The 24,730-nt window shown below is 52.3% G+C and overlaps 1 protein-coding gene across 1 annotated transcript in view; it reads right to left on the reverse strand.

Moving 5' to 3' along the window:
• Positions 1 to 24,730, reverse strand: part of EFHD1 (EF-hand domain family member D1) — a 40,923-nt gene that overhangs the window by 6,489 nt on the left and 9,704 nt on the right. Inside the window, exons 2-3 of the mRNA XM_077757872.1 lie at positions 12,149 to 12,296; positions 2,886 to 3,020 (exon numbers count right to left, since the gene is read on the reverse strand). Of these exons, the coding sequence (XP_077613998.1) occupies positions 2,886 to 3,020; positions 12,149 to 12,296 (283 nt within the window). The remainder of the gene's footprint in view (positions 1 to 2,885; positions 3,021 to 12,148; positions 12,297 to 24,730) is intronic.

Below are 24,730 nucleotides of genomic sequence, written 5' to 3' on the forward strand. Positions count from 1 at the left end.
GGGGGGGGGGGGGGGGGGTGGGGAGCTGACCCTCAGGGGGCCCCAGAGTACCCTGGGCAGCTTCACCCAGTGTGGATGGGGGCCAGCCTCCAAACACTCCTCGGAGCCTTTGCTCTTGCGGTTCCCACGGCAGGGAACGCCCTCCCTTCCTTGATTACAAGGTGAATCCCTATTCATCTCTGAACATCTGTCACAAATGTCAGCTCCTTTATGGCTCTCTCTGAAATCTGAGCGATGATTCCCTACATTCGTCATTCATGCAAACATTTATTGAAGGCCATTATGTGCCAGGCTCTGTAATTACAAAGATAACACACCTACTCTGCCTTTGAGTCTGGGTTGAGGAGGTAGCCACACCACAAGTTCAAAACCTTACATTGTTATGTGTTTAATCTTTTTTCTCCTACTTATAAAAATAGTGCACACGCATTATAAAACGTTCCAAAATTAAAAAATAAGTCCTTCAGATGTAACTATTACAAGTACTTTGGTATGTAATTACCCAGTTGTATTTAATACTTAATAAAATGGAGTTTCATTGAAAAAACTTTTTAATGTTTATTATTTATTTTTGAGAGAGAGAGAGAGAGAGAGAGATAGTACAAGCAGGGGAGGGGCAGGGAGAGAGACACAAACAGAATCTGAAGTAGGATCCAGGCTCTGAGCTGCCAGCACAGAGCCTGAAGCAGGGCTCAGGCTCACGAACCATGAGACCATGACCTGAGCCAAGGTCGGACACTTAACTGGCTGAGCCGCCCAGGCGCCGCATCAAAACTGCGTTTCAAACATAATGTTTGGAACACCTGGATGGCTCAGTCAGTTAAGCGTCTGGCTCCTGACTTTGGCTCAGGTCATGATCTCATGCTTCATGACTTTGAGCCCCACATGGGGCTCTGTGCTGACAACTCAGAGCCTGGAGCCTGCTTCGGATTCTGTGTCTCCCTCTCTCTCTCTGCCCCTCCCCCACTCGTTCTCTGTCTCAAAAATAAGTAAAACATTAAAAAAAAATTTTTTTTAAGCCTCCCTGACTATACGTCTATGTTTATTTGCATGAGTGCCTCTGCAAGATAAAATCTTAGAGGCAGAATCCTAGAGGTGAACAATACGGGGTTAACAGCGAGCCCCGAACTGCTCTCCAAAAAGCTGGGATGATTTTGTACTCTTACCAAAGGTGTCTGAGAATGTCTTGAACAGATAAATGATTATTGCTTAATGTTTATTTTTTGAGAATGGGGAGAGGAGCAGAGAGAGAGGGAGACACAGAATCTGAAGCAGGCTTCAGGCTCCAAGCTGTCAGCACAGAGCCCGACACAGGGCTCAAACTAGTGAACTGCGAGATCATGACCTGAGCCGAAGTCAGACACTTAACCGACTGAGCCACCCAGGCGCCCCTGTGCAGACTTTAATAAGAGCATTTGGTATGTTGTCCTACAGGAGTGGGCTGAAGAAGTGTCACACTAAACATGGGTCTCAATCTTAGGGTCCGTCCAAGGGATCACCAAAGATTGCAAGTATTGGCTCTGGCAATGAGATGGACAGGACCCAGCCTTCCAGAAGTAACCTGTTCCTCTTCTCCAGGCTCTCTCTTTCAAGGCTCAGAGTTTGTCTTCCTCACTAGACTGTGTGTGTCCTGGGGAGGGCACAAGATTTGTCTACGACCTCCTTGTAAAGGAGTTGTGGCTTCAGAGCTTAACGTGCCGGGCATTGCCAGAGCCAGCTGGATCAACGTGGAGTCATGAAGGAAGGGCCAAACCACATTCGGGTTGGACAGAGGTGCTGGTGTTGAAGGCACAAGGAGTGGCTGGCCTGTCCTGGAAGTTATCAGACGATGACAGAACTGCAGGTGTTAGGAGTCCACCGTGATTCACAGTTTATATTTCGACAGACAGACGATTGAACCTGTCTGTAAACGGCATCATAGAGAAGTAAGAAGAGCGTCGTCCTGTTTAGGGGCCAGCGTGGCCGGGAGGTGCTGCCGAGGACACGCTGTCTCTGGGCAAACTCGGAGAATAAGCCAACACTCCCCAAGAGGCTGGCTTCTATCTGGAATGGCTGGGAATCCCAACAGCTCAGATATCCTGTATCGAGTGCCAGGTGTCTGCTAAACACCTTATATCCATGAACTCGTGTAGTCCTCACGGCAACGCTATTACTGCCTCCACTGTACAGACGAGAAAACCGGGGCACCAGGGCCAGTAAGTGGAGGAGGCAGAATCTGAGCCCAGGCGGCGCTGCCCACTGCTCTCCTCTGCTCTGGCTGACAGGGGTGTGGAGGACTCTCCGCTGGCTCTTTCTGCAGGGGTGCTTTGAGGAGATGAAACGACAGCACCCCGCTAGGGGCAGGGTCTCTACACACCGTTGACGACTCTGTGAACGTGTGAATGAATGGAAGCACCCGGAAGGGCTCCGGGGCCACGCACTGGAGATTGCTTCCCAACTCCCAACCACCATCAGTGGAGCAAACACTGGTTCATTCTGGAGCAACCGACCGAGGCTTCCTCCTCTGGCCCCACTGTTCACTTCCTCACACACAGGTGTTTAAGAGGCGAACGTGGAGGCATCTGCTCAAGTAATTTCACTGTGGCCCAGGGTAGAGAGGAGCTCTCGGGGCAAGTCTGGCCAAGAGCTGGTCTGGGAACATCATACCAGCAAACCCACTTGAATCAGAAACCAGGATGGAACGCGCTGACCGTTTGACTGTTTTTCCAATTTGCTTTTAATTTTCGGATCGTGCACAGACATGCTCATTCCCCTTCGATCACACATGACAGGCAGACTTATTAAGCTATTGCTACTCTGACTGTTCTGAGCTAGTGAATGAGGTAGTCCCTGGGGCGGGGAGCCCATGTCGGGTAGAGCGAAGGGAGAGAGAAGGAGGCACCTACCTTGGCTTCAAAGAAGTCCTTGGCACCTTTCACGCCCTCCCGGGCCACGTCGATCTCAGAGAGCTTCGCCAGCGCCATTAGCCCACTGTCTTCCTGCAGCTCCCCCGCTGCGGCCTTGTGGAAGATGAGTAAGAACTGCAGGAAAGGGTTGATTAGAGTCCGGGTCAACCTCACTGAGACTTACAGCGGTCCCCTCCAGCCCAAGGGAAAGTCATTCCCACCGAGCCTACAGAAACGGTACAAATACGTGCGTGTGGCCAATTGGTTTTTCCCTTATTGCACTGTCAGAAACAAACACATGCTCGTTTTCCACAGGAATGTAGGGAAATGGGTACCTTCGTATCCAGTGGAAGGGAATGTCAAGCAATTCAGATTCTTTGGAGGGCACTTTGGAAACATTTACCAAAAATAAAACGCTCCCAACCATTAATTCCACTGCTGGGCATCTGTCCCTCAGAAACATTTGCACAACAGTTTAAGAAGCATTGTCTATAAAAGCAACAAACACTGTCCATGTCCTATGTTGCGGCCATGGAAGAAAAGAAATCCGACAGACCTATATGCACTATTTTTCAAAACTGAAACTAAATAATTGCCAATGTTTTTAGTCATCCATATTTTCTGTTTGTGTCCCCCCTTTTACATTAGATTATTTACTCTTGCTAGTATTCTTTTTTCCTTTTAACGATTTTATTTTTTTAATGTTTGCTTATTTTTGAGAGAGAGAGAGAGAGACAGAGTGCAAGCTAGGGAGGAACAGAGAGAGAGAAGGAGACATGGAATCTGAAGTAGGCTCCAGGCTCTGAGCTGTCAGCACAGTGCCCGACGCGAGGTTCAAACTCACAAACAGTGAGATCATGACCTGAGCCAAAGTGGGGCACTTAACTGACTGAGCCACCCTGGAGACCCCAAACATTTTGATTTTTAAGGAATCTCTCTACCCAACGTGGGGCTTGAACTAATGACCCTGAGATCAAGACTTGCATGCTCTACTGACTGAGCCAGCCAGGCGCCTCTCTCAAGTGTTTTCTAAGAGATCTTTACAGAACTTGGTATGTTTCAAATATTTCACTTGCATTTGAATCATGTTTATGATCATTTTTGGCTTTCAAAAATTTTACTTATTATTATTTTCAAAAAATTTTTAAATGTTTTATTTCTGAGAGAGAGAGATAGCATAAGCAGGGGAGGGTCAGAGAGAGAGGGAGACACAGAATCTGAAACAGGCTCCAGGCTCTGAGCTGTCAACACAGAGCCCGACACAGGGTTCGAACCCACGAACTGTGAGATCATGACCTGAGCCGAAGTTGGACACTTAACCAACTGAGCCACCCAGGCGCCCCTCTATTGATTATTTTTAAGAGACAGAGAGACAGAGTGTGAGCAGAGGAGGGGCAGAGAGAGAGGGAGACAGAATTCCAGGCAGGCTCTACGCTCTGAGCTGTCAGTACAGAGCCCAACGCGAGTCTTAAACCCATGAACTGTGAGATCATGACCTGAGCCAAAGTCAATGCTTAACCGACTAAGCCACCCAGGCGCCCCTCAAAAACTGTATATAAATCATCAGTCTTTTTCTTTTCTCTCACTACTGCACCCGTGTTATGCTTAGAAAAACCTTTCTTGCCATCAAGGTTACAGCAACAATCACCTATGTTTTTGTCTATTGCTTTTATGACTCCTTTTTTGTTAAATGTGTAAATATTTAATCTCTGAAATTTATTCTGATCTATCCTGTGAGGTTGATCATTAACCCTATTTTCTTCCAAATGGTTAGTTAGCAATCCCCATGCCATTTATTAAATAATCCACCTTTCTCCTGCGGGTTCCAAATGTGGCCTAAATGCATTAATCTTTAAAGCCAATTTGTACCATGGCCTCCACACATGTATTTTTAAATAAATAAGACAAGCTGCAATGGCAGGTCCCTCACTTTCCAGACCTTCTCCCCCAAAGCCATTTTAGGGCTTTGACTTCTCTAATGAATTTTGGCAAATCTGTTCATCAAACAACTGCTGTACAAACTTCTAGAATTTATTTTTCCAAGTCAGCCCAGAAAGGAGCTTCTCCAGGTTTTTAGGTGCTATGTAAAACACAGGGGTCTACAGGGGAATTTTGAATTTTCAGGGTATTTTTCATGACCATTCGTCTAAAGAACGGCTTCCCCGAGGGAAAAGAACATTACCTAAAGTTGACTGAGAGGTCAAACAACTTCAACGGGCTTTCCACATTCCAAGCTGGGTATCTTTTCCTGCCAAGACTCTTAATCCCTAGGGGCACCTGAGTGGCTTAGTCGGTTGAGCGCCTGACTTTCGCTTAGGTCATGATCTCAGGGTTGGTGGGTTCGAGCCCCGCGTCAGGCTCTGTGCTGACAGCCAGCTCGGAGCCTGGAGCCTGTTTCAGTCTGTGACTCCCTCTCTCTCTGTCCCTCCCCTGCTCACGCTATTTCTCTCTCTCCTAGAAATAAATAAAAATATTAAAAAAAAAAAAAAAAGACTCTTAATTCCTAGAGGGAAGTGTGTTTCATTAAGTGGAAGTCTCAGGCTCTCCCACTGCCACCACCCCAAATGCCTTGCTAACGAACCTTTCTTTGTAATTCTTGCTTCAGGGCCCCTGACTCCACTGTGGACGTTGCCCAACGCAAAGCAAGGGATGAAGCAAGATGCGCAAAGATTCGTAGCTTTGGGGAGGCTGTTGCGGTCAACTTGGCTCCACGGGAATGCCACGTTCATCCACCTGCAGCTTCAAACTCTCTCACTAGAGGCCGGCAGAGACTCAGCTTCCTGCAGACTTCTCCCGGAGGCCAGGATCCTGGCTCCAAGTCTTAGAAAACAAGCCTATTGGAGGTGAGGCTCCCGAGGACAGGATAGGGGGCAAGGGGGTTTAGGGGGACGGTCGTGGTCATGGTCGTGGTCGGGCTCTCACGGAAGAGGATGTGGCAGCAAAGATGCCAGCACTTGCAAACGTGAGTCGTGTGCAGATGGCGGGAGTAAAACACCTGTCCCTCAGCACCCTGCCCACCCTTAAAATACTGACAGCCTTACAGAACCCCTCCCCTCCCCCCACCCCTTGCTCCTTAAGGCAAAAACCAAACAGGTGGCCCTCCACCCAGTGAGGGCAGCTCAGGAAAGATGGGCATTACCCCCCGCCAGCCTAGCAGCCACGCAAGTGACCTTGGTGGGGTTTCCTCATCCCCGAGACCCATTTCTCTCATATGTACTGGTGTTTACAGAAAGGCCTAAAGTACTCCCCATGGATCTGTTCTCACTCTGCAGGCTCACAGATCACCAAGGGCAGCCCTGTCATAACTTAGGGGTCTCTGCCCCAGCCAATTGAAGGGAAAAAAAAATCCAACCCAACTTGAAAGTGTTTAGCCTTCCATAAAGCATGCCAGGCATCCCCATTTCATTTCACTATGATCACCAACTCCGAATGACAATTTCCCCAACTGCGAAGCCTTGTTTGTCTTCCTATTTATAGTCCACAAAGACTGGTATGTTGTGAAGAATTGGAAAAGCTGTGACTATGAGCAAAGAGGAGGGGGGAGGGGAGAGGAGAAGCAGAAAACAAAGAAACAGAGAGAGAACAAAGCTTAAAAAAAAAAAAATTCAGACACAAGCTATCCAATGCTTCTTGTAAATTTAAAGAATTTTTTAATACATTTTTAAATTTTTTAAATGTTTGTTTTTGAGAGAGGGAGACACAGTGTGAGTGGGGGAGGAGCAGAGAGAGACACACAAATATACAGAATCCAAAGTAGGTTTCAGGCTCTGAGCTGTCAGCACAGAGCCCAATGTGGGGCTCGAACTCATGAACCATGAGATAATGACCTGAGCCAAAACCAAGAGTTGGACACTTAACTGACTGAGCCACCTCGGAACCCCAAATTTAAAGAAATTTTTAAAAAAATGTTTTTAAGTAAATCCTACCCCAAATGTGGGGCTCGAACTCACAACCCCGAGATCAAGAGTCCCATGCGCTACTGACTGATCCAGTCAGGCGCCTCTAAATTTAAAGAAAATTTTTTAAATTTCATGCCTCTGGGGATGTAAACACCTCCGTGTATTAGCCAGCACTCTAAGATTGCAAATGACAGAAACAGACTTGTTGGCGTAAGCAAAAAGGAGGTATTTGTTATATAAAAAGGATGTCCCGGGGCACCTGGCTGGCTCAGTCAGTGAAGGGTGCAATGGTTGATCTCAGGGTTGTGAGTTCGAGCCTCATGTTAGGTGTAGAGATTACTTAAAAATAAGATCTTTATTAAAAAAAAATTTTTTTTTATTTATATTTGAGACATAGGTAGGAGTGGCAGAGGGGCAGAGAGAGAAGGAGACACAGAATCACAGCAGGCTCTAGGCTCTGAGCTGTCAGCACAGAGCCCGACGTGGGCCTCAAACCCATGAACCATGAGATCATGACCTGAGCCAAAGTTGGACGCCCTACCAACTGAGCCACCCAGGCGCCCCAGAAATAAAATTGGGGAGGGGAGGAGAGGGAAGGGGAGGGAAGGGAAGGGAAAGGAAGGGAAGGAGAATGTCCCAAGGGCAAAATGCACTAGCCCAGGAGAGGCCTGGGACTGGGAGAAACCATGCTCTCAGGACTGGCCGCAACATTCCTCCTGTAGCTCTGTGGGTGGTCCCCGTGGTGGGAATGGCTACCCCGCAAGGACTTATTCCTGCAGGAACAGCCACCTGCAGAACCAACTCGCAGTACTTCACCCCAGTTTCAAATTCCCAGGATGGGACACCTGGGTGGCTCCCTTGGTTGAGCACCCAACTCTCGATTTTCGGCTCAGGTCATGATTTCACGGTTCGTGAGTTCGAGCCCTGCATCAGGCTCGGTGCTGACAGTGCAGAGCCTGCTGGAGATTCTCTCTTTCCCTCTCTCTTCCCTTCCTTGAGTGTGCCCCTCTTTCTCAAACAAATAAATATTTTTAAAAATTCCCAGGATAGGGACTCTAGTGGACCTAGTCTGACCAGCGGCCCATCCATGGTCCAATTAGCAATGATGAGGCTCAAGGACAACCCAGCACAGAAGGGCTGCCAGGGCTCCACCCAAGGGAGGGTACAGTAGGAAGAGAAAATGGGACCCACAGTTCCCAGTACTGACAAGTATCCAGTAAACCCATCGCCCAACCTTTGCGCAAAACCACCGCACATCTGGCCTTGGACCAATTCTTCTTTGAGACAGATGTAAGGGAACTAGAGAAGAATACAAGAAAAAGAGAGGAGGCTATTAAGGCTTCTTAGACTGCCTCCAAAGGAGAAGGAGGTGGGGAGTACCTAGGATCTAATTCCAGATGGCTACAGCTACTGGGATAGAACTGCTAATCCTACTCGTTACGCTGTCTACGTTTCTTCTCTGGTCATGAAGAGTGCTGCATAATCATTTTGAACAGTTCCACCTAAGCCATTTTCTAACATGCCCCGAAAGTACATGCACTATTTTTTCATAATTGGAAAATAAATGGTTTAAAAGAAAGATCAATTGCTTTGTACACAAGGGGAAAAGTAAACGTAGCAAACCTGTACTTAATGGAGACATACCTTGTGTACCAAAGAGCTTTGATGTGGATGTGACCAGCTTTAGGTTGTTGTTTTTTTTTAAGTTAATCCAGAGAGCAAGGAAACACAAAGCACCTACTAAAAGCCAGGGTGCAAGGGAAGAACCGCAGAAGAGAGCAGTGTTGTGTATCTGGCAACCTGGCCCCCATGTGATGATGAAGTTGGGAGTGTTGACTAGGGTGCCCTGTGGCACGTGACTTGGAATGAGCCCATCACAGGACCCTGGATGTAAGGACTGGTCCGGGAGGTGGGCACATGTCCCTCACAGGGCCCATCAGAGGCCTCTGAGGCTCGTATAACCCCTGCTGAATGGCGCCAGCACAACCTGGAGCTGCCAGCAGCCACCTTGGCAGGCGTCAGGGACCAGACGTGGTGGGGAAGGAAAAGGGAAGTGGACATGGAAGCAGCCCAGTCACTGTCACGATATGACAAGAGAGGGGTGCCTGCTGGCTGACTCGGTTGAGTAGGTGACTCCTGATTTCGAGGTTGTGAGTTTGAGCCCCACGATGGGTGGAGAGATTCTTAAAAATAAAATCTTTAGGGGCACCTGGGTGGCTCAGTTGGCTGAGCAGCAGACTCCTGATTTTGGCTCAGGTCATGATCCTGGGGTCATAGGTTCGAGCCCCGCACCAGGCTCTGCACCAAGCACAGAGCCTGCTTAGGATTCTCTCACTCCCTCTCTCTCTGCCCCCCCCCCCATAAACAAACAAACATAGATNTTGTCCTCTCTCTTTCTCAAAATAAAAAACATTTTAAAAATTAAAAAAAAAAATCTATGACAAGAGTAAGACACTGCATTACTGTGCCTGGAGCCTCCGCTTCATGTCCCAGGCGTGTGAGCCAACAGTTGTTTCTTCTGTTCTTGTTTCAATCAGCTGGCATTTTCTTTTGCCTGCGATCAAAAATTCTACCGGACACAGGCGTGGGGAGAGAACTTCCTTCTCACAACAGTCCTGGGGGAAAGCTATTAATACCCCTGTTTAAAGACAGAAAAACTGAGGCTCTCAGAAGTCAAATAACTTGCTCAAGTTACGCAGCTCTGAGCGGAGACCCAGGTCTGGCTGTGAGCCTCTTTTCATCACCTAAGCGCAGCATCAGCTCCCTGGTGGCCCCCAGCACCAGTGGAAAACAGCAGAATAAAAAAATAAAAGCAGGTCGGGCTGTTGGGTATTTATGGCAAACACTTCCAAATCCTTTTTTTTTTTTAATGTTTTATTATTTCTGAGAGAGAGACACACACAGCATGAACAGGGGAGGGTCAGAGAGAGAGGGAGACACAGAATCTGAAGCAGGCTCCAGGCTCTGAGCTGTCAGCACAGAGTCTAACGCGGGGCTTGAACCCACAATCATGAGATCATGCCCTGAGCCAAAGTCGGACGCTTAACCGACTGAGCCACCCAGACGCCCCAAACACTTCCAAATCCTGTACATCTGAGCACAACTGCGAGAGGCGGGACCACAATGGGGCTCTGAACCGACAAAGGACAGACACAAATGTCACTGAAGCTTTGTAAGGGGAGTGAGAACCAAAGGAACACTCTGGAGATTTCCAAACCTCTGATGTCCACCCTCTGTAGGAAACGGCCAAGCCCATGGCTAACCAAAAGCTAACCAGGCACCTTGGATTCCGGGAGGAGTGTGTCTGAGTGGCTCCTGGGTGACCCAGTGGAGAGGGATGGCATCTTAGCTCAGTTGGTAACCTGCACAGACCTCTCAACACTCTCTCAATTTCTGTTCCCCACAGGTCACAACTTTGCCACGGAAGCTCTCTTTCCCCAGTGTTGCCTCCAAAGCTTCACCAACACAAAAGCTTTTACCTTCTATCCCCCAGGGACAGCCGGGTTGAAAGGGCCAATGTTTAGTACAAATGACACAAAGGAACCGAATGAGACGCAAGGGAGCCAGAGGGACACCTGCGAAGGTGAGTGTGGCGGGTGACGACGGGAGGCTGTGGGCGCAGAGGCTGCCCCCCACGTCTAGCCCTGAGCTGGAGCGTTGAGTTCAGGCAAGTGCTGACTTTTTTGACCCTCTAGCTCCTTAGCTCTGAACTCAGAAGGCTGGGCTACACTCTCCTGAGGGTTATGCCCAACATGGGTTCTCCATGATCTTCTCTCTCGGCATCTGCCAGCTCAGGAAAGAAAGAGAAGGGGGGGATCTGGAGTTGATTTTGGGGACAGTGAAAGAGGCAAGGCCGGTTTCATCTTGGCTGGTCAGACGGGACTCATCGCTGCCAGTTCAGCCACAGGAACCTCAACAGGAATGTCCCAGGGCCCTATCTAGCCTGGAGAGAAGACGGGTACTTGGCCAAAACTCTCACCATCGGAATCCAGGACACCAGAACGCCACTGTTTACGGAATAACTGAGGTTATACACCAGGAAGCGGGGACAGGGCTCTCTCTTCCCAGCCCCTGGGGGCCCAGCTGACAGAACAAGACCTCAGCAGCTGGGCTGATGCTCGAGCTTCCAGCCCGAATGTTGTCCCCAAAGCTGTTCTAATGCCAAGGCACAATGACATGTCTAGAGCCCTTACAATGAAGCTCAAGCACGTAAGACACGAACCCTTCCCTGTGGGGCCACATCCTTCCCTTGCAAGATACCCAATGGCCTGAGACTCCCCTCCAGATAGAAATGGACTTAAATCACCAAAGTTCTCACACGTTTAAAGATCAGACTTTGAATCCACTTGCATCCTCTAGAATGATACCTATACACACAAAATTTTGTTGCAATTTTAGGGACTCAAAGGCCAGAAAAGCCCATACTTGGATGGTTATGGGGAGGAGGGGAGATCCATGACCACAGAGTAAAACCCTTTGTTTAATTGTTTTTTTACAATTTTTTCAAGATATTTTTAAAGTTTATTTTTGAGAGAGAGAGAGCGCACACATGCACAAGCAGGAAAGGGGCAGAGAGAGAGAGAGAGAGAGAGAAAATCCCAAGCAGGCTTTGTGCTCAGCGCAGAGCCCGACATGCGGCTCAAACTCAAGATCCGCGAGATCATGACTTGAGCCAAAATCAAGAGTCGGACGCTTAACTGACTGAGCCATCCAGGCGCCCCAATTGTTTATTTAACTATTTTTAAATACTTACTATAAAAAAATTTAAGGTTTGGGGCGCCTGGGTGGCTTAGTCGGTTAAGCGTCCGACTTTCGCTTAGGTCATGATCTCGCGATTCGTGGGTTCAAGCCCCGCGTCGGGCTCTGTGCTGACTGCCAGCTCAGAGCCTGGAGCCTGTTTCAGAGTCTGTGTCTCCCCCTCTCTCTGACCCTCCCCTGGTCATGCTGTCTCTCTCTCTGCTAGAAATAAATAAAACATTTAAAAAAAAATTTTAAGGTTTACTATATAAAAAAGTATAAAACTTTGATCAAAGTAGCAAAACTTCACGCCCCCAAATATCCACTACGAGCATGTTGGTAAGCATCCCTCCAGATTTCTCAGCACTTACCGTTTCACCCAAGTGAGGCTGTCCCCACCCCACCCACGGGGACTTCCAGTCGGCTCCCTGAACGTTTCCCCATGCCAGCACTGCCGTTCACTGGCTTCTTACAGATATTTGTAAAAGAACTCAGAGTTAACTCTCCCAGCGGCGCTCTGGAGGGGTCAAAGCCACTTGTGCTGCAGGGGACGATAAATGTGAGTCTCCACTCAGGGGGCCATGCCCCACAGTGACTCAGGCCAGCAGGACACCCGCCCGCATGTACCTCACGGAAGCTGAGCTGGCCGTCAAAGTCCTCGTCCACCTCCTTGATCATGCTCTTCAGGCCCAGGTGGGTCTGGGGGGCCCCCAGCTTCTCCATCATCAGCTTCAGCTCCATCAGGTCAATGAAGCCGTCCCGTCCGGCGTCGTACCTGCGGGGATCAAAGGAAGGACGCTGACAAGGGACCGCCATGGCCAGCAGGGACAATACGACACCAGTCACTCTCCCAAACAGCTAATTCTTTTGGCCTCATTTACTGAAAAACGATTCAGTTAGTTACCTGCTGCTTTGCTGTGCCCTCCTGGGTCACATCAGAGGGGACCCCCTTCTCGAAACACCTTTGGGCCCCGCACAACATGATTCAAAGGCGATCTTGTACTTCGTGGATGTCTTCACGTCCTTTATCTCCTTAGCTAAGCCCTAAGTTTCTTGAGGATGAAGAACATTCCAGAAGCCTCCTCTTGGGTTCTGCCCCCTGCACTTCCACAGACCCCTCTGCTCCTCCTGGTCTCCTGCCTGTGGAAACCGGTTCCCAACCTATCGCACCTGGGAAGCAGCCTGGCCCCGGCTCTCGGGTTCTAAGCTTTGCCCTCCGGCCTGGTCATCTAGCGTCCAGGTCCAAAAGGTCATGTCCATGCCAGTGACTGCTGAGTGGGGAGCTGGCTTTGACCTGGTGGCTGAGCTTTACCACAGAGCCAATCACTTCCGCTGGCTGCCCTTCCAGCCCTCCTCCTCCACCCACCTCTCCACCCCTGGTTCCCTGGCCTCACCACGGTGGGGGGTGCCTCTACTCCTCAGTGCCTGGGCTAACCCACGGGAACCTTCTTCAGCCTTCTGTCCTCTGCTTTCTCCCAACGTCACCACCCCCGATTCCCAACACACCCGGGCTACGACAGGGTTTTCTCACGGACCCCCGGCTCTCCTCCCTCAAGTCCATCCCATCTTCTTCTCCTGAGAGATCTCTTGTGGCTCAGGTATGAATGAACATCTTGCTTTAAAAAGTAAATCCGGGGACGCTTGCGTGGCTCAGTCAGTTGAGTGTCCAACTCTTCATTTGGCTCGAGTCATGATCCCAGGGACATGGGATCGAGCCCTGTGTAGGGCTCTGAGCTGAACATGGAGCCTGTTTAAGATTTTTCTCTCTCTCTTGCAATGCCTGGGTGGCTTAGTCAGTTAAGCATACAACTTCAGCTCAGGTCATGATTTCACGGTTCGCAAGCCCAATGCCAGGCTCTCTGCCGTCAGTGCAGAGCCTGTTTCAGATTCTGTCTCCCTCTCTCTCTGCCCCTTCTCCTCTCTCGCTATCTCTCAAAAAAAAAAAAAAATTAAAATAAATTCTGGGGGGCCCTGGGGGGCTCAGTCGGTTAAGCGTCTGACTTCAGCTCGGGTCATGATCTCACAGCTCATGAACTTGAACCCTGCATTAGGCTCTGCGCTGACAGCTCAGAGCCTCGAGCCTGCTTCGGATTCTGTGTCTCCCTCTCTCTCTGCCCCTACCCCTCCTCTCAAAAATAAATAAACATTAAAAAAATTTTAATGAAGAAAATTAGAAACTATACAAAATTCTCTCTCCCTCTGCCCCCTCCCTCACTTGTGTACACACTCTCTCTCTAAAACAAAAACAGTATTAATAATAAAAGAAAAGCAAGTCCGTTCACAATAGCCAAAAGGTGGAAACACCCCAGGTGACCACTGACAATGGATGGAGAGACAAGACGCAGGACACCATACGATGGAACACGGTGTATTTCTAGGGCAGAATAATATTCACAATAAAAAGGAATGAAATTCTGACACGTGCTACAACACGGACCAACCTTGCCGACATGCAGGGCTGAAATAAGCCAGGCACAGAAGGACTGACACCCTACAGCTGTGTTTGTATGAGGGACCAGAACAGTGGGGACCAGGGCCTGGGCAGTGACGCTTTCATGGACTAGAGTTTCAGTCTGGGACGAGGAAAAAGCGTGGAGGCGGACAGTGGGGGTGACGGTCACACGAGGGGGTGAATTGCACCGAGCCACGCGCTCACATGGTCAAGGTGGCAGACTGTAGGTACATTCCACCGCAGGAAAAACCGACGAACCGGGCAGGCTCCTGCACTGTCTGTCACCCTCCCCACGACAAAAGCCCACCATTGTCAGTGCACCCACACCCGCCAAACCACCAAGGAATGCAGCCTGTGGGCAATGAGGCATCTAGCCCTGAAGGCTGCTGGTAGTTTTGAGGCCCACGCACTCAGGCTGGAGATGAGGCCCAGGACTCGTGTGTCCAGCCACAGCAGCTGCCTCATGCCATTCCTCCCACCCAGAACATCCCCCCACCTCGCTGTCCTCGGTGGCCTTTCTGCCCCCTTCCATCTCTGATGGCCAATAGCCCCACTGTCTGCCCTCTGCTCCTCGGCATTCGCCACCTCCTGCTGCTGGATGTTTCCTATCGCAGCAGCTCTGTGCTCCCACGACCCCAAACCCTGAAAGAAGGGAGCCACAGTCCTTCCAGCCTGTGACAGCCTTCTCCACTCCAGGCCGACCCCACACGTTGGGGGATGTGGGCCTGGTCCATGGGGGGCACCGGTGAAGGTCAATGGACCATGCCAGAATGGGAGCGGACGGAGGAACCGGCAGTATCTGGGCCCGGGAAGCAGAGCACCGCCTTCAGGTTGCGCATTTGAACTTCCCAGAACATTCCCAAAGGGCAGCAAGAACGGGGCTCTGTGCGGGGACATGACTAAGCTGGCCTTTAGCCAACACACAGAAGAGCTTTCTGGCAAAAACAGCCAGCTAGAATAGGACCTGGGGTAAGAAGAGCTCTTACAAACAGGCTGGAGGGACAGGCTCTGTTACAGGGAGTCCTAGTCAAAATAAACAGGCTTCTTTAGTGTGGAACTTTCCAGAGCCTTCCATATGGTCATCTGAAACCTACCAGAGGGAAACAGAGCACACAGACTCATCTGATCACACAGTCCTCTGCCTTTGGGGACTTTCCACTAGAAGGCACTTGTTGGCCACCTAGTGCTCCAAGGAAAACACTTTGGGAAACGCATCTCACAACAATTCGGCGTTAGAAGGTCGGTGAGTTCAAGGACCGCAACGGTACCGGCCATGCCGAGACTTCGAATAGATGTCAATAAGCAACACACACGGTGCAGGTTTCAACAAAGTCTGCAGAGAGCAGGGGCCCCGAATTGTCGAAGGGCGGTGCACCTCAGATGTGAAGGCAAGAACAGAGGGGGCTGGGGTATCTAAAGGGAGCAGTAAAAGCCTAGGTGTGAGAGAGGGGAGGGCCCAGAATCGGGGGGAAGCTGGGAAAGAGGATGAAGGAGAAGAGAGCTGGTCAGGGCGAAGGACCCACCGGGGTTCCCCACTCACGTAACCTGGAGCGAACACGGCCTCCCCCCCGGGGAACCCCAGTGGGGCTGGCACTCTGGGCTCACGCACAGGGAGGGGGCTGAGAACGTCAGCCTTCGGTTTCTCTTCTGGGGTTCTGACCGACATGAGCCCAGAAGGCTTGAAAAACGGTTTCCAGCCTGAAACACTCTCCAGGCCTAAGAAAAGGCACAAGTATGTCAGAAAGGGCCTCAGCAAAGTCTGGAAACAGGTTAAAGGCATTTAAAGAAATTTTTTTAGAAATATTTTTAATGCTTACTTTTGATAGAGGGAGAGTGCAGGTGGGGGAGGGGCAGAGAGACAAGGAGACACAGAATCCCAAGCAGGCTGTCTGCACAGAGCCCGACGTGGGGCTTGAACCCAAAAACCAGAAGATCATGCCCTGAGCTGAAGTCAGACCCTGAACCGACTGAGCCACCCAGGTGCCCCTAAAGAAATCTTTAAATAGGCAGGGAGACGTGACCACTTCAGCCCTGAGAAAAGGGCTGAAGGTGCATGTAGGCAGACCCCTCTGTGTCACACAGGGGGCCATCGGCCTGGCACAGCAACAGAGCCAGCGTGTGGATGTGGAAGGGACATGTCCGAAGCCGAGCAGGGCAGGGGAGTGTGGGGTCATGAGCCAGCTACCACTTTCACTCCCTAGACTCAGGGAAGGCTGCTTGCCTGGCTTTGTTCCTCCCTGAGGCACTGGCCAAGGCCCATCTGTGTAAGTCCCAGAAGGATTAGAAAGTGACACATCAGTGGCGTCCTCACCCCTCCCGAGAAGCGTGTGTCCTTCGCCAGGGCTTGTCCAGTCACTTCCTTCAGGGCCTGGGTTTGTGAGACAGGCAGGAAAAACCTCCCAGGGCCCTTTCGTCATCTTTCTGTTTTATCTGATCCTCTCCAAGCACCCGGTGACCACGTGAGCAGTGCACGACATGGGATTCAAAGCGCCCAATAACGAAAACTGGCCTGCTCTGCGGCCCACAACACACTGTCTCATGTACTAATTCTTTTCATCTTTACAACAGCTCTGTGAAGAATTAATAATAGTCGCCTGTGTTTATGGTTTATTGAGAGCTTACTAAGTGCCGGGCACTGTGCAAAATCACCTTGTTTAATCCAGCAGTGCTGTGAAGTGGTAATTAGTCACCCCACTGGGTAGATGGTGACAGAAGCATGCAGTGAAGCCACTTCCTGTGGATGAGAACGGACCTGGGACCCCGGAGCAGGCCCTTGGCTTTCCACGGGAGCAGAGAAGGCAGGGATGATCATTAACTCAGTTTATACTATGCGCCCCACACCCCCATGAGAGCTCAGAGGGCAGAGAGGTCACTCGATGCCTCAACAAAACAGACCACTATTGTAACGTCTACAATTTACACCTGAAGACTTTGGCAGACATGAGCGGAGCCACGGTGCGGAGTCCTGAACGTGCGTGGATTCTTGGATGCTGAGTTTGGTCTCGAAGCATGCCGCAGCAGACTGCTCACATATCCAAAGTCATTAACTTCTGACCAAGAGAATCCCAGTGTTGCCATCTTACAAAACACTAGAAGAAACAGTCTCATCACCCAAGCCCTTTGAAAAGATTCCATCTATTTGTCCCTCCAGCACTTCTGCGAGAGACCGTGTAGGACTGTTGAAGGAACTAGTGCCCATTGAAGTCAACGGGCCCAAGGTCACTAGGTCTGCTGAGGTTAACCGGAAGGACCCCTAGCCCGATCACCAAGCTCTCACCCCAAACCCTGGGTAGAGCAACCTAGTCACCAGGACTAATCTGGGGCGAAAATAAAACTTGCTATTCAGGCAGTCCTAACAGAATGCCCAGGTTGCCCTCCAGTGACCGTTAACAAAGGCAGAGACTAGTTATTCAAAGCTAAGGCAGAGAGAAGCGTTCCAGGGAAGTAAGGTATTTAAACAAAAGAAAGGCCTTTATCTTCAGAAGGCTAGAGGACTTCATTATCGCATCTCATGGTGGGGGCGGTTGCAGGAAGCTGAAGTGACAAGGAAGTGGAGTTCCTCAAGGCTGGGCCCAGGGGCAAAATCATCACCTTTACTCTGCTCAGAGCCCCTCTCCACAAGCAGCTAGTGTGGAAGCCCCTTTAACAAGGCCGTGTGCAAACTGGCTATCTATCTAGCACCAACGTGTAGGCCTGTGGGAAAGGTGCATGCACGCGGCTGGATTGGTTTTCTGCCTTCTGGAAACCTCCTTTGCCTCCTCCTCTCCCGTCCCCATGAAAATGCTATCACCTTCCTTTTGGTTTGGAATCCTGCTCCTGGAAAGGGATCAGCGCCTGGAACAGCCTGACAGATAAGGCCCATTGCACAGAAGAGCAGGCAGGGCCGCCCACTGAGACACCCCCCACACCCCTAAACCCTGCCCCCAGGGACAGAAGGCCTTTCCTGGGCTTTCAGGGGAAAGCGCAGAGCCCTAGCCCTAGGCCCATCTGGGGCTTTCTTCCTCACAGCCACCCTGGCCTAAACCTGCATTCCCCTCCCCCTACTTCAAACCATCGAAATATTCCCTTTTCCTCCCCACAGTTTCTGTCTTTCAAATGCCTGCAGGCTTGTGGCGAGTCCCCTGATGAAGCCCTCGGCTCCTCCCCTACCATCTTAGCTCCTCATACCAGTTTCTTTCCAAGAATTTAAATTTTAACACACACACACACACACACACACACCCACACACACCCGTCTTTCTTATTGGCAGCAACCCAGGATGTTAAAGAAACACCACCCATCAACTCAGGACCCTGCACCCTTGTTTGCCTCCTGGGGCTTCCTTGCAGCCTCCCTGCTCCGAATTGGCAGACTTTTCCCATGGTCCTCAGTACCGGGCATCTTCATACTCTCCAGGATCTGCCGGGGACAGACTCTGGTCCCACCAGCACTGGGGACAGCCCTGGAGCCACAGGCCGGCCTTGATACCCGGCGCTGCCACTGGCTTGGAAGACGCCCGGACTGGTGAGCCGTCTGCAGAGCCGGTGCGAGAGGGGCTGCCTGTGCCCCGCAGGGAGGTAACGGGCCTGCACCTACCCTTGGTGCCCAGTAAGCAGCTATTTTTAACAGCAGTGCCTGTCTGCAGCCATGGAGAGGAAGACAGCTTCCTGGGCTCCTGCTCGGAAGAGGTGCCCAGTCTCAAACGGGCCTCTAACAGCTGTCACGGTCTTTAGCCTTCTGGGGGAAACCCAGATCCACGGCCTGCCAAGGTCCCTTATGCAGACTCGCCATGAAGCCCGTGCTCAGGGACAGTCCAGCCTGTGTGAGAGCAGCGGCTCTCTCCCGGGGCTCACTCAGAAAGGCTCTTTACTGACCGGGGCCGGCACTGGACGGTGGGGTGGGGAGGGGTGGGGCGGCGCGGGCTGAGATCCCTGACCAGCACGCCCACTGCGGTGTCCCGAGGCCCCGGGAAAGCCCCTGGCCTGGCCAAACGGGTCCCAGTAACCCCCACCTTCAACCACCAAAGGTCTACTAAGGAGGGGACCAGGGGACAGCGGCTAGGCGGAATGGTTGGGTGTCCAGTGTCCACCCGGTGCTCAGCCCCTGAGCCTCCACTTGCTCTCTCAGCTTCCACTGTGCAAAGCCCCTGGGATTTCTTGGTTTTCACCTCCCAGAATAATCCCGCCATTAAGGAAGAAAAGAAGCCAGCCAGGCTTTGTCTGAGGCTCAGCTGCGAGGAACTCCCCAGGGCCCCCGGCCCGGGAGGGGGCAGTTCTCGGGAGGATGGCAGCGCCCCAGAAAATGCTTCGTGTGGGAGGATCGCGTCCGCTACGGCACGCTGGGGCTCCCCTGCTTTTCTTTACGTCGAAAGGCCTCGTACGGAAGTCCTGCGCTGCCTTTTCAGAGTGTGGTCCCTAGACCAGCGGCGCCGTGGTCACCGAGATTGTCAGACAGACTGTCAGACAGACGCGCAGAACCTCAGGCCCCGCCCCAGACCCACGGAGCATTCTCACAAGACCCGGGGTGCCCCGGCACCTCAAAGTGAGAGAAGGGCACTGCGCCAGACTATCCCCAAAGCCAGCGGCCTTCCCGGGGATGCTCCCCGTCCTCTGCGAGTGTCCCTAACTGTGTCTCTCCAGATGAGCCTCAGAACGCCCAAGGTCACGGGACGGTCGTTTCTCCCCCATATTCCCCTGACTGTCCGGTTCTCTGAGTTTCTGGTTTCCTATCTTCAGAGGGTCCTCCCTAGCCGTCAAATCATCTGCTCCTCCCTCTCTCCCTTGAGAGAACCTTCCTTCCTTCTTTCCCCCCAATTTGCCCCAGGCTGGGAGCAGGCCCTGAAACCAGATCTCCAAGTGCATTTCAACTGTGTGCAAAGAGTAAGCAGACTCTGAAGAAGGGGGGAAGGGGGGGGCACAATACTGACAGGGCGACTCTTAGGAGTTAAGTTAAAGCTCAAGTCCAGAGTCTTTGATTTCCAATCAGCTCCTGGCTCGCCCCGATTCCATTCACCGGCTCACTCGCTCCCTGGGGCCTCTCCAGAGCTGAAGGAAAGCACAACGACCAGGTACAAAGAGGCTGTTGAGCAGCGAGAAGNCAGGGAGGGAGCCACTGGCACCAGTCCAGAGGTGCGGCATGTCCCAGAGGGAGGGAGTGGAGTCTGCTCTCCGCACGGCATGCTGGGAGACTTGTGTCCTCCCGAGGGCAATGGGGGTGGGGGGCCAGCAGGTTCTCCGCAGGAACGTCAAAATGAGCAAGGTCGGTTCCTTGCTGCGAAGGTGCAGGACGGGGTGCCTCCTCTTAGCTTCCAACACAGGCCGTGAGGGGCTGGCAAACAAGGCGGGGGGGCCCCCCCTGGAAACCTCATTCTCCCGGGAATTCCCAGGAGCCTTGTGGACCGGCTTCCCCCCAACAACCCGAGGGTTCTACGCCAAGCTGGTCAGGCCCGGGGCAGCCCCGGCAGCGTCCCCACAGCTCCTCAGCCCTCAAACCAGGAGTCAGAGAGAGAAAGGGCAGGCGAAGGCCCCGAAGAAGGGGAGGCCAGGGGCCCCAGGGCCAACCCAGTGGATTGCGGGGGACTCTGCCGTCCCTCCCAACAGGAAGGAAAAGCACCCGGGGCCGCAGCCTCTGGGCGCCCGGTCTCCATCTCCGCGCCACTACTTCACTGCCAGCCAGTCGTCTCCCTGTGTCCCCCAGCCTGGGCTCCCACCACCTCAAACCCAGCAGCTCCGTGGGGGGGCCACGGGACCCGCCGGCCCCGCGGTGGAAAAAACACGGGGCTGGAACCAGAGGGACCTAATTAAGGCCCTGACTGCACGCCGAGCAGTCACACGATCTTGGGGACAACCTGAGAAGGTGGTCACTCACCTGTTTCCACATCTCACTTACAGGCCGGTACCCGCATGGCATGTGGTCAGTGGCACTGCTAGAGGGAACTGCACGGCCCCCACGATGGCCCCCTTTCCTCTGACAGCCCGTGAGCTGCAAAGCTCTCCAGAGGCAGTAATCAGGGCCCCAGTGCAGCTCCAGGGGCAGAGCTCAGACCCCGCTGCAGACATCAAGGCACCTCTACCCTGTCTCTGGCCCTGGCCCTGGGGTGGGCGTGGGGACCGGAGGAAGTTAGCCCCACTCAAGCATAAAGACCCATCCTGCATTCCCAGGGCAAACACTATGGAGGGACGGGAACGTCACAAGACTCAATGGTAAGTGTAATCCACTAGAAATTAGAAAGTATGGAGAGTCAGGGTGAGGGGACGGGCACCAGCCCAGTAACAGTAGGGCCAGGCTGGTGCGACCAGTAACAGAGCAGAATGCAATACCCAGCAGGGGCCAGCCTTACTGCTTATCACGAGGAGCCTGGACTCTATCCCACGGGCAATAGGGAGCTATGGAATGTTGTATGTTGTCCCCAACTCACAGAGGATTCTGACTAGAGAAGCAAGGTGATGAGATCTGGCAAGAGGTCACAACATGTAAGATGGATAAGGGGAGGCCAGCTGCCCCAGGCCTGGAGGTCGGGCAGCCTGCCGGAGCTGTGCCAAGGCTGGCTGAGATTTGGAGCCTGGGATGGGGGTAGTCGTGACATTAACGAGAGAGGCTAGGGCGCCTGGGTGGCTCAGTCAGTTGAGCATCCGACTTCAGTTCAGGTCATGATCTCACGGTTTGTGGGTTCAAGCCCAGCGTTGGGCTCTGTGCTGACAGCTCAGAGCCTGGAGCTGCTTCAGATCCTGTGTCTGCCTCTCTCTCTCTCTGCCCCTCCCCTGCTCGTCCTCTGCCTCTCAAAAATAAATATCTGTTGGGGCGCCCGGGTGGCTCGGTCGGTTAAGCGTCCAACTTCGCCTCAGGTCATGATCTCACCATTGTGAATTCGAGCCCAGTGTCTGACGCCGTGCTGACAGCTCAGAGCCTGGAGCCTGCTTTGGATTCTGTGTCTCCCTCTCTCTCTGCCCCTCCCCTGCTCGTGCTCTGCCTCTCAAAAATAAATACATGTTAAAAAAATTTCTTTTTATATATGAAAAGTGAGAGAGGCTAGTGGCACAGGAAACAAGAGCGTAGGCCTTCTCGGTTCAAATCCCAGTTCTACCACTTAACCTGCTGGTTGACCCTGGGCAAGCTAGCTAGCTTCTCTCTGTCCCAGGGTCCCCATCTGTGAGATGGGTGATAACAGAACCCACCTCATGGTGTTTATGAGATGCAAATGCTAGAAGCAGTGCCTGCACACAGTAGGCAGGGACTGCTAGGTGTTTCGGGGGGAGCCAGTACTCAGTAAAGTTGACCACTGTAGGGTGGGGTGGGCAAAGCATGAGGCATTCAGGGAGGGCACAGAGACCCAGTCACTGAGGCCAAGCAGGGCAGCGCTGGGCAGGATCTGGGGACAGCACTTCTCCAAGGCCAAGACAGAGCTCCCCAGGTGCCCACGGGCATAGAGCTGGGACGGTCAGCGGCCAGATCTTGTCATTAGAAGTCTGACGCCAGGACTGCCGTCCCAGGCACAATCAGTGTTCCCTGAGCAGTGCCAGGCGGACTGCGGGTCCCCCTCGGAGGTGTCCAAGCCCAGAGCTGGCACCAGCTGCAGCCTCAATCCGTCCTCTGTTCCCACCAGGAAGGGGCGGAGGGGCCGGCCCTGGGTACACGGTTTGTATGTCCTGGACAATGTCCTCCTACTTCCTGCAAATCTGATCCAAGCCGGCAGAAGGTTAAACGCGGTTCGTCCACCCAGAGGCAGCACACATGGGGAGAGACCAGGCAGCCACACTCTTCACCAGAGCTGGGGGTCACCACTTCAGAATCAGAGCCCCGTGTGGGCCGGAAGGAGCCCACTGCTCCCGGCCTGTCCCCTACACTAAGGCCTGGCCTGGAACCGGGAACTGGCGCAGGGAGGTGGCTGCTGGCACTGGCTCACCTCCAAAACCACAGAATTTACCTTCATCCCACAACATGATGGGGGGGAGGGGGCAGTTAGGCTAAGACTGAAAGAAAATAAAATCAGGCCTGGATACCCTTCTACCTACCCTTCCACCCACCCCTCCTACAAGAGAGGGGCCCCCTCAACACAATACTAGAAGCTGCTAAAAGGAAGGAGAGACATCAACAGATGCGGCGCCCAGCCAAGATGGCGGCTGGCCCCATGCACTCACTGCGTCTCCACCTGCAGACCCTTACAAAAGGAGAGGAAATCAGAGAAATGAGAGTCATAATGATAAAGAGAACCAAGGAGGTTGGGTGGGAGGGGGACTTGGGGAAAGGAAGGCATCAGCCAACAATTGTCAAAAAGCAGATTAGGAGTATAATTGGTGAATCTGCCCCAGGAAGCCAGTTGGGCCCTCCAAATCCAGAGATGAGGTGGGTGGTGCTCAGCCAACACTCTTTGATAAGATGGAAGGATCACTTAAGGCAAAAGTAGGCACTTTACTGAAAGTTGGCTTAGGGAGGGCAGTTGACACAGGCGCATCCCCCTCCCCACCGTCAAATGCACAACACTCTTAGCTGCCAGGGATCTACGGCCACAGGCAGAGAGAAAAATCAAGGGGGGGGGGGCGTGCCTGGGGGGGTTCAGTCAGTTAAGCGCCTGACTTCGGCTCAGGTCATGATCTCACGGTTCGTGAGTTCAAGCCCCACTTTGGAATCTATGCGGACATCTCAGAGCCTGGAGCCTGCTTCGGATCTTCTGTCTCCCTCTCTCTGTCCCTCCTCTGCTCATGCTCTGTCTCTCTCTCTTTCTCTCTCAAAAATAAACATTTAAAAAGTTAATAAAGAAATCAAGAAAGAAAAATCAAAGGGACTCTTGATTAAAATGGTGGCAGTGAGTGTCCCAGAGGAAAGACGCCCACATTCAGGCATCTAGGAGCTCCCAGTAATGGGCTCCCTGCCTGGTCTCCAGAATCTAAGCCCCTCCTATCCATACAGAAACAAAGACAGACACAAGAGAGTCATGGTCCACTGGTCAGAAAAGGCCCCAAAGGAGCACTGTTGGGCCCCACCCCTCCACTCCTCCCTTGCAAACCCCCATTTTGGCCAGGTTCCTGCCGCTCGGGGAACTGGCCTGGGTGGGCCTTGACCCAAGGCCGGCCAAGGGGATGTCAGAGTCTGGCTTAGGGGATCCATCTGGGAAAGACTTGTCTTNTAACGTTTTATGTATTTTTTGAGAGAGCACAAGCAGAGGAAGGGCCGAGAGAGAGGTGGGGGGACAGAGGATCTGAAGCGGGCTCTGCACTGCCAGCCACAAGCCCGATGTGGGGCTCGAACTCTCGAACCGCAAGATCATGACCTGAGCTGAATTCGGATGCCCAACCGACTGAGCCACCCAGGCGCCCAAGACTTCTTCACTGTTTCGAAGAACTCTAGCTCTTTCCTGCCTATGATTTTGTCGCAGCTGTTATGTGACTTTGAGGAACTCACCATCTTGCTACCCGCCCCCAGCTGAAAGCAACACAAGACCTGAGGGGTGTGGAGGACCGAACACAGAGACCAGAGACTGAACGGAGTCTCCGACAGCAGCAGCCAACCATGCCCAAGGGCCCCCCTGATCCTCTGGACTCCCTGTTATACGAGATGATTCTTCACCGAGGAGTTCAGGGCAGGGTTTTCCATAACTTGAGCCAAAGGCCCCCGACGAATACAAGGCGGAATGGCGTATGCAGTCTCAACATCCACGTTCATGAGCCAGTATCTAATCTGATGGCAGCCATCTCTTGGAATAGAACAGCCTCAGGCTTCCGCTCTCCAGGTCATAAATAGCTCTATTATTTCACAAGAGATTTTGAGCAGGGACGTCACA

This window comes from Crocuta crocuta, unplaced genomic scaffold (genome assembly GCF_008692635.1).
Source record: "Crocuta crocuta isolate KB4526 unplaced genomic scaffold, BGI_CrCroc_1.0 scaffold290, whole genome shotgun sequence".
Taxonomy (NCBI): Eukaryota; Metazoa; Chordata; class Mammalia; order Carnivora; family Hyaenidae; genus Crocuta; species Crocuta crocuta.